The sequence below is a fragment of the Trichechus manatus genome, unplaced genomic scaffold, assembly GCF_000243295.1.
Source record: "Trichechus manatus latirostris isolate Lorelei unplaced genomic scaffold, TriManLat1.0 scaffold00208, whole genome shotgun sequence".
NCBI lineage: Eukaryota > Metazoa > Chordata > Mammalia > Sirenia > Trichechidae > Trichechus > Trichechus manatus.
Window position 1 is genome coordinate 2943287 of NW_004444144.1, and position 12058 is coordinate 2955344.

General features: G+C 40.5%; 1 protein-coding gene across 1 annotated transcript in view; it reads right to left on the reverse strand.

Annotated features, from left to right (window-relative positions):
• DNAH6 (dynein axonemal heavy chain 6) overlaps positions 1 to 12058 on the reverse strand; it is a 349864-nt gene that overhangs the window by 138019 nt on the left and 199787 nt on the right. The window contains exons 46-52 of the mRNA XM_004388248.1: positions 11812 to 12043; positions 10063 to 10215; positions 8151 to 8291; positions 6433 to 6675; positions 4535 to 4702; positions 3851 to 4086; positions 2455 to 2716 (exon numbers count right to left, since the gene is read on the reverse strand). Coding sequence (XP_004388305.1) covers positions 2455 to 2716; positions 3851 to 4086; positions 4535 to 4702; positions 6433 to 6675; positions 8151 to 8291; positions 10063 to 10215; positions 11812 to 12043 — 1435 coding nt within the window. The remainder of the gene's footprint in view (positions 1 to 2454; positions 2717 to 3850; positions 4087 to 4534; positions 4703 to 6432; positions 6676 to 8150; positions 8292 to 10062; positions 10216 to 11811; positions 12044 to 12058) is intronic.

Consider the following 12058-nt stretch of genomic DNA (forward strand, 5'->3'; position numbering starts at 1 on the left):
ATTTTCCATGAATTTGTCTATTTTTTCCTCATTTTTGTCTGTTTTTTGCTTCAACTCTTGGGTAATTCTGAATATTAGAGATTTGAATTCCCTATCAGTTAGGTCTAGTGCCTTTTCTTCTACTGGAAGGTCATCTGGTGTTTTATTTTGGATGCCTACTGGAACCATCCTGTCCTGTTTTTGTAAATGTTTTGATATTGTCTGCTGTCTTCGGCATTCAGTGGCTTTTTTCTTTTCATTTATTGATTGTAGATTTGTTTGTTTGTTCCTGCTTTTTTGTTTTATTTGGTTATGTCTGAGCAGGCAGGCTGTGCGTCTTTTTTGTTTGCTCATCTGTAGGCACGATACTTTTCACCTCCTTCTCCAATGGGCAGGGTCAGTCACTCAGGTATGGTACAGCAGGGCAGATCCATCTGAAGGGGAGTTGCTGGGATAGGTTTTTTGTGACACATACCAGGGCTGACAGTGCAGACCGGGAAGCAGTGCAGGGCAGGTTCCAGTAGGCCGTGCCTGTGCTGCTTGGGAGTGTGATGTTCAGCACACAGTGCAGGTAGGCAGAAAGGAGGCGGTAGATTGTGATGTGTAGAACTAAGATGGGTATGGGAAAGATGAGAGAGAGGAGAGAGAAACAGGAGCCAAAAACATACACACAAACAAAAAAGAGTGCTAAGCAAGCTTGCTACTGGAGTGGAGGGATGAGAGACTGAGAAATGGGGAAAAAATAAAATAAAAAAAAAAGAAAGTGTGAAAGAAAAAAATGAAAAAAACGAGAAACTGGAAATGAAGAAAGACAAAAAGGAATAAGAGAGAGAAGAAAACTAAACAAAGAAATAAAAAAACAAAAACAAACAAAAAAAAAAAAAAGAAAAAAAATGCCCCCAGGGATGTCCCTGTGCATCTGCGCAGAGTAAGGGAATATCTCCCAAGCCACATGGTACTGCCTGGCTAGAAGGGGCTCCTAAGCCAAGAAAAGAAAAAGAAAACAAACAAACAAATCAAAACAGAACAAATCAGAGCCAACAAACAAACAAAAAAGCCTGGGGGTCCCACCAGCGTGGCAGCACGGGCCGGGAAGCAGTTTCACAGTTGAGCGGTGTTTTGCAGCCTTTCAGGAAGAAGCAAAGATAGTGCACAGAGCCAGGTATTTGAGAGAAAGGAGGGGGAGGTGGTGAGAGGTAAGGAAGAAATCTAAAGAAGCGGAAAAAAGCAACAGCAGCAGCCAACAAATGGCACTCAGGGAGCTGGCCAGTGCAGGTGGGTGGAATCCAAGCAGCACTGGGGGGAAGTTTGTGCTTCCCAGCCAATAGACTGTGGCTGCAGGAAGCAGAGGAGGCTAAGTAGGGGTGAAGAAGGGTGGGGGGTGGGAAAGCCTATATCGTGGGTTACCAGTTGTTCTGTCTCCTGCTGGAAGCTCCGTGAAGCTGCTTTCTCATACCTCCTGTTCACTGATCTCCGATAGGAGTCCAAGATGGCAGATCCGTGCTGCGGTAGCTGATAGGGGACCTCTGTGTGTATCTCTCCTCGTGCTCTGTTCTCGGTCAGTTTCTTATTCCGTTCGGTGCTTGGCTGAGTTCTTTACCTCTTCATTTGATGCTTAGGGTTTCAGGATTGACACATGACGCTGTTTGACTTAGTTTTTCTGATCTTTGCTGCGGAGGGACGGCGTGGTGCTTCTGACTATAGCACCATGTTGCCTGGAAGTCCGGTTTTTACATTTTTAAATGGTTGGGAAAAAAAAATCAAAAGAAGGAGAATATTTCACAACATGTGGTAATTGTATGAAACTGTAAGGAATTGTATGAATTTGGATTCCAGAGACCTGCATTTAGGGAGGTTCCATAAATGAAGTTATACTGGCAGACAGCCATGCTTACTCATTCGAGTATCGTCTATGACTGTTTTTGCTCGGCAGTGGCAGAGTTGAGTGGTTGCAACAGAGACCATATAGCTCACAGAGCCTAAAATATGGACTACCTGGACCTTTAGAGAAAGTTTGCCAACCCCTGTTCTATAGCCACGATGCTCTACCGTTAACCTGCTCTACTAAGTGACCATTCCTTGTTCTACTCTAGAAGAGTATGGACCTCACATTTGATTACAGTTAAGCTGGTTTTTAGAACTTAACATGATAGCATCATGTGGGAGTATTTAGCAAATGGAAATATAGACCATCAGATGCTAGAGCTAGAAGGCACCTCTAGCTAGTTCCCTCTTTTCAGATGATTATATTAAAGACTCTTATTTTCCTTTTATGCTGGAAGAGGGCTCATTTTAGAGGTCATTTCTGAAACAAATTCTTTGCCAAGTTAGCTATTGTTGAAAAAGGAAGCTAATTTTCAAGAGCTTTGTCACGATCTATATTGTGTGGGGTCCCAGTGACATTATAAAGAACACGTGAATGATAAACGGTTGTGACTGTTAATTCTATAACACAACACAGTACAGATAATGTACCTGTGCAGCACGAAGTTTCTGTCTCTTTGGTTCAACTTCTTTGACTACTTTAGAGTACAAATCCATTGCTCGTACCCACATGCACATGGATTTACATGCTTTTGACACTTTCTCTACTTTTTCAGGCACAAAATCAGGATTATTAATATACTTTTGAAGCTTTGCCAATATTTGAGGCTTTATGTTTTCCTTGTCATATTCTAAAAGCCTTCTTAGAAAGTTAGAGTCACCAAGAAGTTGCTTTGCTGTTGGCCAGTCAGGCCTGAAAGACAAACATGATAAAGTTAGTGGCACTGTTACAAAGTAATATAAGAACAAAATAAATGCATTCCATTGAGAACATTCCAATATTATCCCAATAAGTGGGTAGTTTTAATCTCTATTCTACAGGTCCAGTCATTGGTAGTTTTAATAAAGTGCACCACAACTCATGGGGAGACAAGTAATTGGATAACTAAGTTCCATCCATCTCAATTTTGGCAGAGAAAGAATTCTAAAATTATAGAGTTTTAGAAATGTAGGGCATGATAGAGATAATAGTTTTAATTTTAAAATGCCCCAGATGCTCACATTTTACCTTTGTCTTAGTTTAGGCTCTTAAAATCTCTTGCCAAGACCATCACAATCACCTTCTAATTGGGTTTAAGTCTCTTGGCCACCCTTGCCCCTTCTGAACTTTTGCCAGATTGGTCTTTCTAACATGAAAATCTGACTACGTCAAAAGTGTTCACTGGTTCTCAGTTCCATCTGCCAGTGTTTTCCATCCATTCTCTGCAGAGCCCTTGGGCCCCGCCAAGGTGTGAACAGGAGGGTCAGGAAGATGTGCTGGGCTCTGTACCCTTGCTATCAGTTTGGCATAGGGAGGATCCTTGTAACATAAATTTTGTTGAATAAAAGCGTTGAGTTGTTAAAGTTTGAAAAGTACACATCTCCAGGATGAAATCTAAACTGTTTAACACAGCACACGAGACCCTTCATGAAGAGTCATTGCCCCCTCTGCCCTACCACATCCCACTCTGCAAGCATCAGAGGTCCCTGAGTTCTTCCCACTGTCTGCCTCAGCATCTGCTCCTGAATAACCTACTCGCACCTCTCCAGGCACTTTTTTTCTCAGCATTCCCAACATTATGCAACTCTTACATTGCCTTGAAATCATTACTTTTCATGTCTGTCTTCCCACTAGACTGTATGTCCCTTGTAGGGAAGAACTTTATCTTGCTATCTTCCATCATCTAGCACAAAACAGAAGTTCAAGACATGCCTGTTAGGTCAATTTGTTGAATGACTGAAACAATGAGTGGGTGCAGAAGAGAAAGAAAACATATAATAAAATGAGAAAAATCGTGAAGAAATTCCACCAGGTAGTCTTGCTAATACATGAATCTGAATTACTCACTTTGCATTCAAGAGAATGGAAATCGCTTCCATTACTGTCATGACCAAATCGGGGGGCTTTGTAAAAACTCTGATTTCAGATATATCTGCTTTATCTAAGGAATCCAATGCTTTATTGGCAGCATCGAGCGCAGGTAGAGCTTCTTCAAGGTCTCTTTGAGCATCATCTGCTATGGCTTGCGTTTCTTCGGCTTTCACCTTTGCCATTGCTTCGTCCTCTTGTACAACGTGACGCACCTAACCATTGAAACATGACGGCTTAAGTGGTCTCATGATTTGAATTTCAATGTTTAAAAGCAAAACCAATAAAGATGAGTCATATTTGCCCTTTGAATTAGAGCAAAGAGGAAAGGCGATTAGGTATATTGCATTTTATGCTCTCCTTTATCCCTCTCATGACATGTTGATAGAATAATAAAGAAAAAATTATTGTAACAACAGTTTCTTCTTAGGGGAGGAATAGCTGCTTTATATTGGTAGGTGATACTTTGCTCACAACTCTCCCTCCCCCATTCACTGGGATGCACCCCTTCTTAGGAAAGCTGATTTATTGAAGGGGGATTGTTTACAACTTCAAAGATTGCTAGATACAGCTATCATTTTATTACTTCAACAACATATACAATAAAACAATCCAAGCATTGTATCACTGCATATAAGTGATCAGCTGGTGATGGAAGCCTACCTGATCGGCACTTTCTTGATCCACTGCCAGCTTTTCCATCAAGGCTTCAACATCTTCTGATTTTGTTAAAAGGATAGGTTCTAAAGCTGAGAGGTCTAATTTCATTTTATCTACTAGCAGGTTCGTTTCTAACAGCTTGGTTAGACCATTCTTCACCCGACCTACTGCCTAAATGACAATAAAAATACCTATTATAGTGAGTATTATACCCTTTAGTGACTCAATAATTTTCTGCTTTGAACTTTTTATTGATACCATGTGTTTTCATTAATAGAAACATGCTGAATCATTGAGTGTGTCTGAATTTTTGGTAGGTAGTATGGATTTTTTTTTTCTTGCCCCCTCCCACAAGTCTACCCTTAGTGTCCTGAGGTACATACGTAGTGCTACTAATTCTACCCTGAGTCCCCCAAGCTAGGTGTAACAAATACAGATTTTCAAAATTTCTATTTTTCCTACCAAAAACCCAGTCGGCATCCTCCCGCTTCTTTGGCTTCAAACAATCATAAAGGCCCCTGCCTTACGGTACCACGCGCTGTCAGTGGTGCAGCAGCTTCGCAATAAACCCCAGAAGCTGAAAAAGCAAGTGGTCGCTATATGTACCTCCAGGCACAAAAGGGATAAACTATAAGTTTACTGGTGTCTTTATTCATGTATGAGAATTTTACATTTATAGAGTTGATAAGTCAGTTTGCAACACTTACAGCCGTGACCCTGCAGAACTCCTCAGGTAACAGAACCCTGGGGAAGGCTATGCCACTCCCCACGGTGGGTCTGGAGCCACGCCCCCTGCTCACAGCAGGAGTTGCTCACTGGACTGTGGGCCCCTGGTAGGCAGGGACCACATCTTATAGATTTTTATTCCCCAAGGTAGCATGTTATCACGTCAAATGGATGAGGAACCAGTTCAGAAAGGAATCTCTGGAGGCCAAAACTCTAGGAGCTTGTTCACTCAAGGTGGGTCAGCAGGGCTGAGAGGCCCCAGGATGCCCAGCTCTGGTTGCTGGATCTGAGCCCTTCTTCCCAGTGGTTAGGAACTTTTGACTAGAATCAAAGGGGTGGAATCTGGCAGAGAAGGCAACTGGGAATAACTGCTTTTTGAAGGTGGGTTAGAAAGCTTTGGTTCAGATTGGCAGATGTCCAAAGAATCTGCCAAGTTGTTTTACAACGCATGAATTTTATCAGGTAATAAGTTGCTGAAAAGCATTTTAACTACCTAAATGGTAAGTGATCCCATTTTACTGTGTTTAAAATGTTATTTAATGGCCTAATGATGATGATGGAAGCCACCGTTTTCTGAGCACCTCATATGTGTCTGAGTACCTCCAAGCACTTCACAGTGTCTTATGTAAATTCCACAACAATCCAAGAAGAAAGATACAGGTATTTTTAGACATTATTTTCTACTAAGGTTGAGAGAAGTTACATAAGATGTCCAAGGCTGCACAGCAAGAAAGAGGCAGGCTTATAGGTTGTCCACAGTCTGGGTGACACCAAAGTCCTTGCTGTTAATAGGAACCACTGACATGTTAGACCACTAAACCCATCTTTATTGTTTAACAAAAAAGTTTTCCTTCATATTAAATACTGCAGAGATGACTAGTTCCCTGCTTAACATTGATGCTGCTGCAATGTCCAAGTCATTCTACTAAGTCAAGACATTTATGTGAATAACAGAAAACAAAATATAAATATCGAGAGAGGGAAGGTCCCTGGACTGACAGCATCTCCAGGTATAGCATGAGGCACCTTTTTGCCGTGGTGTAGGTTGTCAAGGGTACACGTCAGGATGGAGAGTACTCTAGCAGGTAAAGTCAGTGCAGAAATGTTTCACTTACTCTGGAAAAAGTATTGAGTTCAAGTGAAAATAACATTTTTACTGAAAATATTAAACTTACTAAAACTAACTGTCTCTTCTTTTCATTCAGCATAGACAGGTAGAGGTTGATCAGCTCCAAGTAGGAGGTGGGCGTTGTGTAGTACCGCCTCCGGAGCTCTGTGTAATAGCGCTCTGCCATCTGGGAGACACTCAAGTGGACGTTCACGCACATGAGGGAAAGCTTTTCCTGCAGGTCTTCCTTTACAGAGTCAACATTTGCGAAAAATGTCTTTGATACGGAAAGAAGTGCTTCTTTGGGCCACTTAAAATAAGAAAACAATTTGGAAAATCTGTCGGTCATTTCAATAATATATAGTTGAATAATTAAGAAAAAATTATTTCTCTGGAACTCTTCCTTGCCTTGTACCCCTCCCTCCCCCTTAATGAATTAAATGGGCTCTGTCCATTAGAGAGAGACCTGGCGGTGCAGTGGTTAAGAGCTAGGCTGCTAACCAAAAGGTCAGCAGTTTGAATCCACCAGCTGCTCCTTGGAAACCTTGTAGGGCAGTTCTGCTCTGTCCTATAGGGTCTCTATGAGTCAGAATTGACTCGATGGCAATGGATTTGGAATTTTTTGAATTTTTATCCATTCGAGTCTGCTTTTACTCAGTGTCTGGCACACAAAAGTTGTTCAATAAATATTTGTTGACTGAACAAATGATTGAGTGTCCTTAGAATAATTCCAGGAATAAAATAATGTACATTACCAGGACCTCATGTCCTCACTCTGTTTATTATGCAGTTTGGACTTCAGGCCTATCATTATAATCACAGTCCCGCTCACACCTCAACTCCTTTGCCCTTCTCTGGTTTCTTTCAGTTCCCCTGAACCCTATTCAGATGCAAGTCTGTTAGCTTGACTGGAGACCAGGCTGACTGGCCTCACTTTAACTTCCTGACGACTAGATCAAGGGAGACCTAGTGTAGCTCAGAAATCTTACTATGTTTCTAATATATTCACTTTTGTACTCTCCTAAGTAAATATTTCACACCTTGTTCTAGCCAGTCAAACCTCTAACACGTCCTCTTTCCTCTTCACTCTTAGTTGATGGTCCTGCTTCCTACATGACTGTAAAAATAGAACAATGAAACTGAACTTCGATAAGCTCCCACCCCCATATCTACCCGACTTCATCTACTCTGCCCTTCCTCCAGTTACCCTGGGGTAAGCTGTGCATGCTGCCTGCTCAGGTCAGCCCTTCACTGAGGATCCCATCCCTTCCTACTCAACGACGTTGGCTCAACCACAATTAACTCTGTCTGCTGCATCATCTATTTCTCTTTTCCTGGATTACTTTCATCAGCACATGCTGTTTTTGTTTCCCATTTAAAAATACTTCTCTCTTGATGTCACACACCCCTCTAGCTACTGCCCCATCTCTCCGCTCTCCTTTGGGGTAAATCTCCTTGAGGGAGTACTGTTTACTTGCTGTCTCTGATTTCTCTCCTTTCCTCTCTCTTGAACTCCCTCCCCTACTGCTCCACTGAAACACTCTTGTCAAGATCACCAATAACTTCCACATTGCTAAATTCAATGGTTTCCTCTTCCTTATAAATCCTGTTTTTGCCACTGTCCAATGACAACAATGTGGTGCTTTCATTCCTGGTACGTGAGTAAATTCCTAGCACCCTTTAAAGCTAATGCTCAAGCCCGTGAGTTATTCTTTGACAATATGTTACTCCTTTAAACTCAAGCAAGTTCAATCTCTCCATGAGCTGTTCAGGGTTGTCACCCACCTGGACAAACCAGTCAATGGTGCAGCAGTTCACAAGGGAGGGAAACATCCGGCATCGGGATCGAAAGGCCTCCCCAACGGGGCTCATGCAGAGAACAATGTGCAGCTTCTGACGGACACGGCTGATAAAGTACTGAAACACCTGACCAAGACAAACAAACAAACAAAAAAACTCAATATTTTTCAATTTAAAATAGGGATGAAGCTACAATGAAAGTAAGTATTGACTAATGAATGTGATGCTACAAATATCAAATATGAAAAATGGTAGCGTAGTAGATTTGTGAGTTGTCTTGTTTAATAGCTACTCTAACCCCATTCTATTAACGCAGACTGGAAAGATTAAAAATGACATTTTAAAGGGTCCATTGTAACTAGGGTTCTGGATGTGGTTTAGGTCCTCCTCGTCAGGTATTTGAGGAGATCCTTGGAAGAGAGGAGAGGGGTATTCATGGGAGGTTTTGACTTGTGATAGAGGATCCGTGGGTGAGACAGGCAGCAGAAGGGGCATGGTCCTGGAGCCATTCCTTTGCCATGGTGGAGGGAGGGGGCAGGGTTTTGGAGCTGGCAACTGAAGCAGTGGCACGCTGACTGGTTTAGAGGCTTCCTCGTTCCGTAAGAATGACTGCGGTGGAGGTAGCAGCTTCCTTGGTCACTGACCTCTACAGTGTGCATTTTACATTCATTCCCAGGAGTTCAGCCTGGAATCTCTTTCTTTGGCCTCCCAATGATTCTGTGCCCTTCTAATAAATCCCTTTCTGCTTACATTAGCTGAAGTAGATCCTGCTGTCTGTAACTATAAACCCTGACCTAGCAACACAGGAGACTTTCATGAAAGGACAGAAAAAAAGACACAAGAAAGAACAGCTAAAAAAAAGCTCAAGAAGGTGCAGAAATAAGAGAAAAGACTTGCATATGGAATCTAGCACGTTGTTGGAGAAATGAAAACTGAGAACAGCTAAAGTTGTTCCTGAGAGAGTGAGAAGAAATGCATTTCTGTCTTAGTTGTGCTGTAGCCTTGCTGATAGACAAGAGGGTCAGAAGTACCGGACTCATGCCTCCGGCTCTCCTCAGGTGGGTGCTGCAGATGTGAGAATAAATGTGGGCTTAAAGGAGGACATGGGAAGCTGGCCAGTTTGGACAAGACTTGGACCTCTGAGGGGCAGCAAGGTTTCTGCTTTTTTGCTTTCCACAGTTCTCTCTGGAAGGCTGGTGAACTAACATTTTAAACACAGAAAATTAAATACTCAGAATTACAAAGAAAACCAACATTATTGAAAAAAAATTCTATCCAAGGACTCTTCGTGTGTGTGTGCAAAGTTTATTAAAAATAGTATGTTTCTAGTAGAGTACTAAGGAACCCTGGTGGCACAGTAGCTAAGCACTCTGCTACTAACCAAAAGGTTGGTAATTCAAAATCACCACTCACTCCATGGAAGAAAGATGTGGCAGTCTGCTTCTGTAAAGATTACAGCCTTGGAAACCCCATGGGGCAGTTCTACTCTGTCCTAAAGGGTAGCTATGAGTTGGAATCAGCTCGATGACAATGGGTTTTTGGAATAAAGTACTAGTTGCTGGTCACAAAGGCAATTTGAGTTAGACTATTGTAACTACTGTTCCAGTGCTAATATATATATTTTTTATCATAGTAAATATATATGTAACAAATCGTTTGCCTTCTCCACACTCTTCACACAGTTCAATGACTTCAGTTATGTCTGTTGTTCAGCCATTAACATTATCTGCTTCCAAAATTTCCCATCACCCTCAACAGAAGCTCAGTGTCCCCTAAGCAATCTTCCCTTTTCCCCTCCCTATCTACGGACTCTTTAAGGGAATTTTTGGATTCTTAAATAAAAGGCTAAGACAGCTTTTTATTTATAAAACCATGTGGCCATTTCAGTATGTCCTACCTCATCTCTGTTCCCCTCAGAAATTCCTACTTCTTTTGCTCTTGGTCTCGTTGCAGCTAAAACCTGCTCCAGTTCATCCTTTTCAAATAAATTAGGCACTTCACCCGAGTTCAGGATATTATTTATGTCTTCTAGGAACTCCTCCACTACAATCTGTAGAAGAACGCAGAATGGCCGCAGTAACCCACACACCACTTTGTATTTATTACATGTAAACTATAAAGCAAATATTTGATCTAACGTTGACATTGAATGAATTATATGTTTAAAGAAAGATAATCTCAAAAATTAGATAGAACCTTAATATTCTAACATAACAAGCAAGTACACTGATTTTTTATTTTTCCTTCCTGTTTTGTTTCTTAGAAGGTATTGATGTTTTACAGAGTTCAAGTCATATGTGCAAGCATTTTAGTTACTGCTTTATTATAAATATTAATCCACAATTATATAGAGTATTTATCATATTTATAACCATTATTGGGAGCATAACATGCCACTGAGTTGATGCTCCATACGTTTACATGGACTTAGATGGTTCACAGTCTCATTTACATTATAGGTACATATTTGGGTCTGTAGCTTTTCTCCTCAGTCAGATTATATTCCTTAGGATAATTTCCCAGGAGTGAAATTAATAATGCAAGTTCATAAATATTTGATGGATTTTGAAGATTTTACTATTTCCCATTCAATTTAAGTATGACTTCATTAACTTTTAACATATACTTTTATTATCTTGGGGAGTGTAAATGTTTCTTTAGGAGATATTAATTTCTTCATGTATTTAAACCCTTCGTTTTTTGTTTTTTGGGGAACTTCTTATTCACATTCTATTACACTATTATGGAGCCCTGGTGGCACAACGGTTAAGCATTTGGCTGCTAACCAAAAAGTGGGCAGTCTGAATCCACCAGTCACTCCTTGGAAAACCTATGGGGCAGTTCTACACTGTCCTATAGGGTCGCTATAAGTCAAAATCCACTCATTGGCAATGGGTTTAGGTTTTTTTTTGGTTTTTACATTATTATGTTTCCCTTGTCTTTTCCTTGTCCCATTTGTAATAAGTATTTATATTCTGGGATATACACTCATTGCATGTCAGAGATGTTAACAATATTCTTCCCATTTTATGTTTGTATTTAATCCTCTTATAATGTTTTAATAATTAAATGGAAGTTTAAAATACTTATGGGTCAAATCTATTAGTTTTCAGTTTCTTGGCTAATTTCTAGAAAGGTTATTTTCCCTAAAATTAAAACATGCAAATGTAGTCATTGTTTATCATCTACTATAGAATAAATTAAAGATCAGTTAAATCGGTTGTTGTAGACACAGATTTAATCCCATTTTAATTTTTAAGTTAATTTAACCCTAGAACATAGCCTTTATTTTTTTCTTTTCTCAGGTAGAGCATCTTTCTCTAATAATTAATTATTTTCTTACATTTACTTCTATAGACACAGTTTATTACCTTCTGCTATTTTTGTCCTTTTCCTCAAAGAAAAGTTAAAAAATGTTCTCATCTCTTTAGGCTTTGATCATATTTAATTACTTAGAATTTAAAAAGGGAAAATACAACTTGGTAAAATAAATAAAAATGTATTCTAAAAATCTTTTACAAGGTCTAGGAAATCTGCTATCACAGGGAACAACCCCTTGTACTTCATCCTACAAACTGTTTAAAGCACACATGTAATTGTAACACCTGCACTTTTCCTGTTCTGACACGGGAACTACTATTGGTACCTGGGTGTCCGTGAAAAGGAAAACCATATTCTTGTCGTCTACACCAGCCATTTTGTACAACTTCCTCAGGTCTTCATGAAAACTATCATAGTTATAACCTCGGCTTAGTTCAATCTGCAAGCATTTGTAACCACATATATGAGCCGCGAGTCTTGTAAGAGACTGCTTTCCTGTGCCTCCTACTCCAACGAGCAGGGCGTTTCCTCGTTCCTGACGAATCATCCGGGCAATCCTGCAGGAAGCAAAG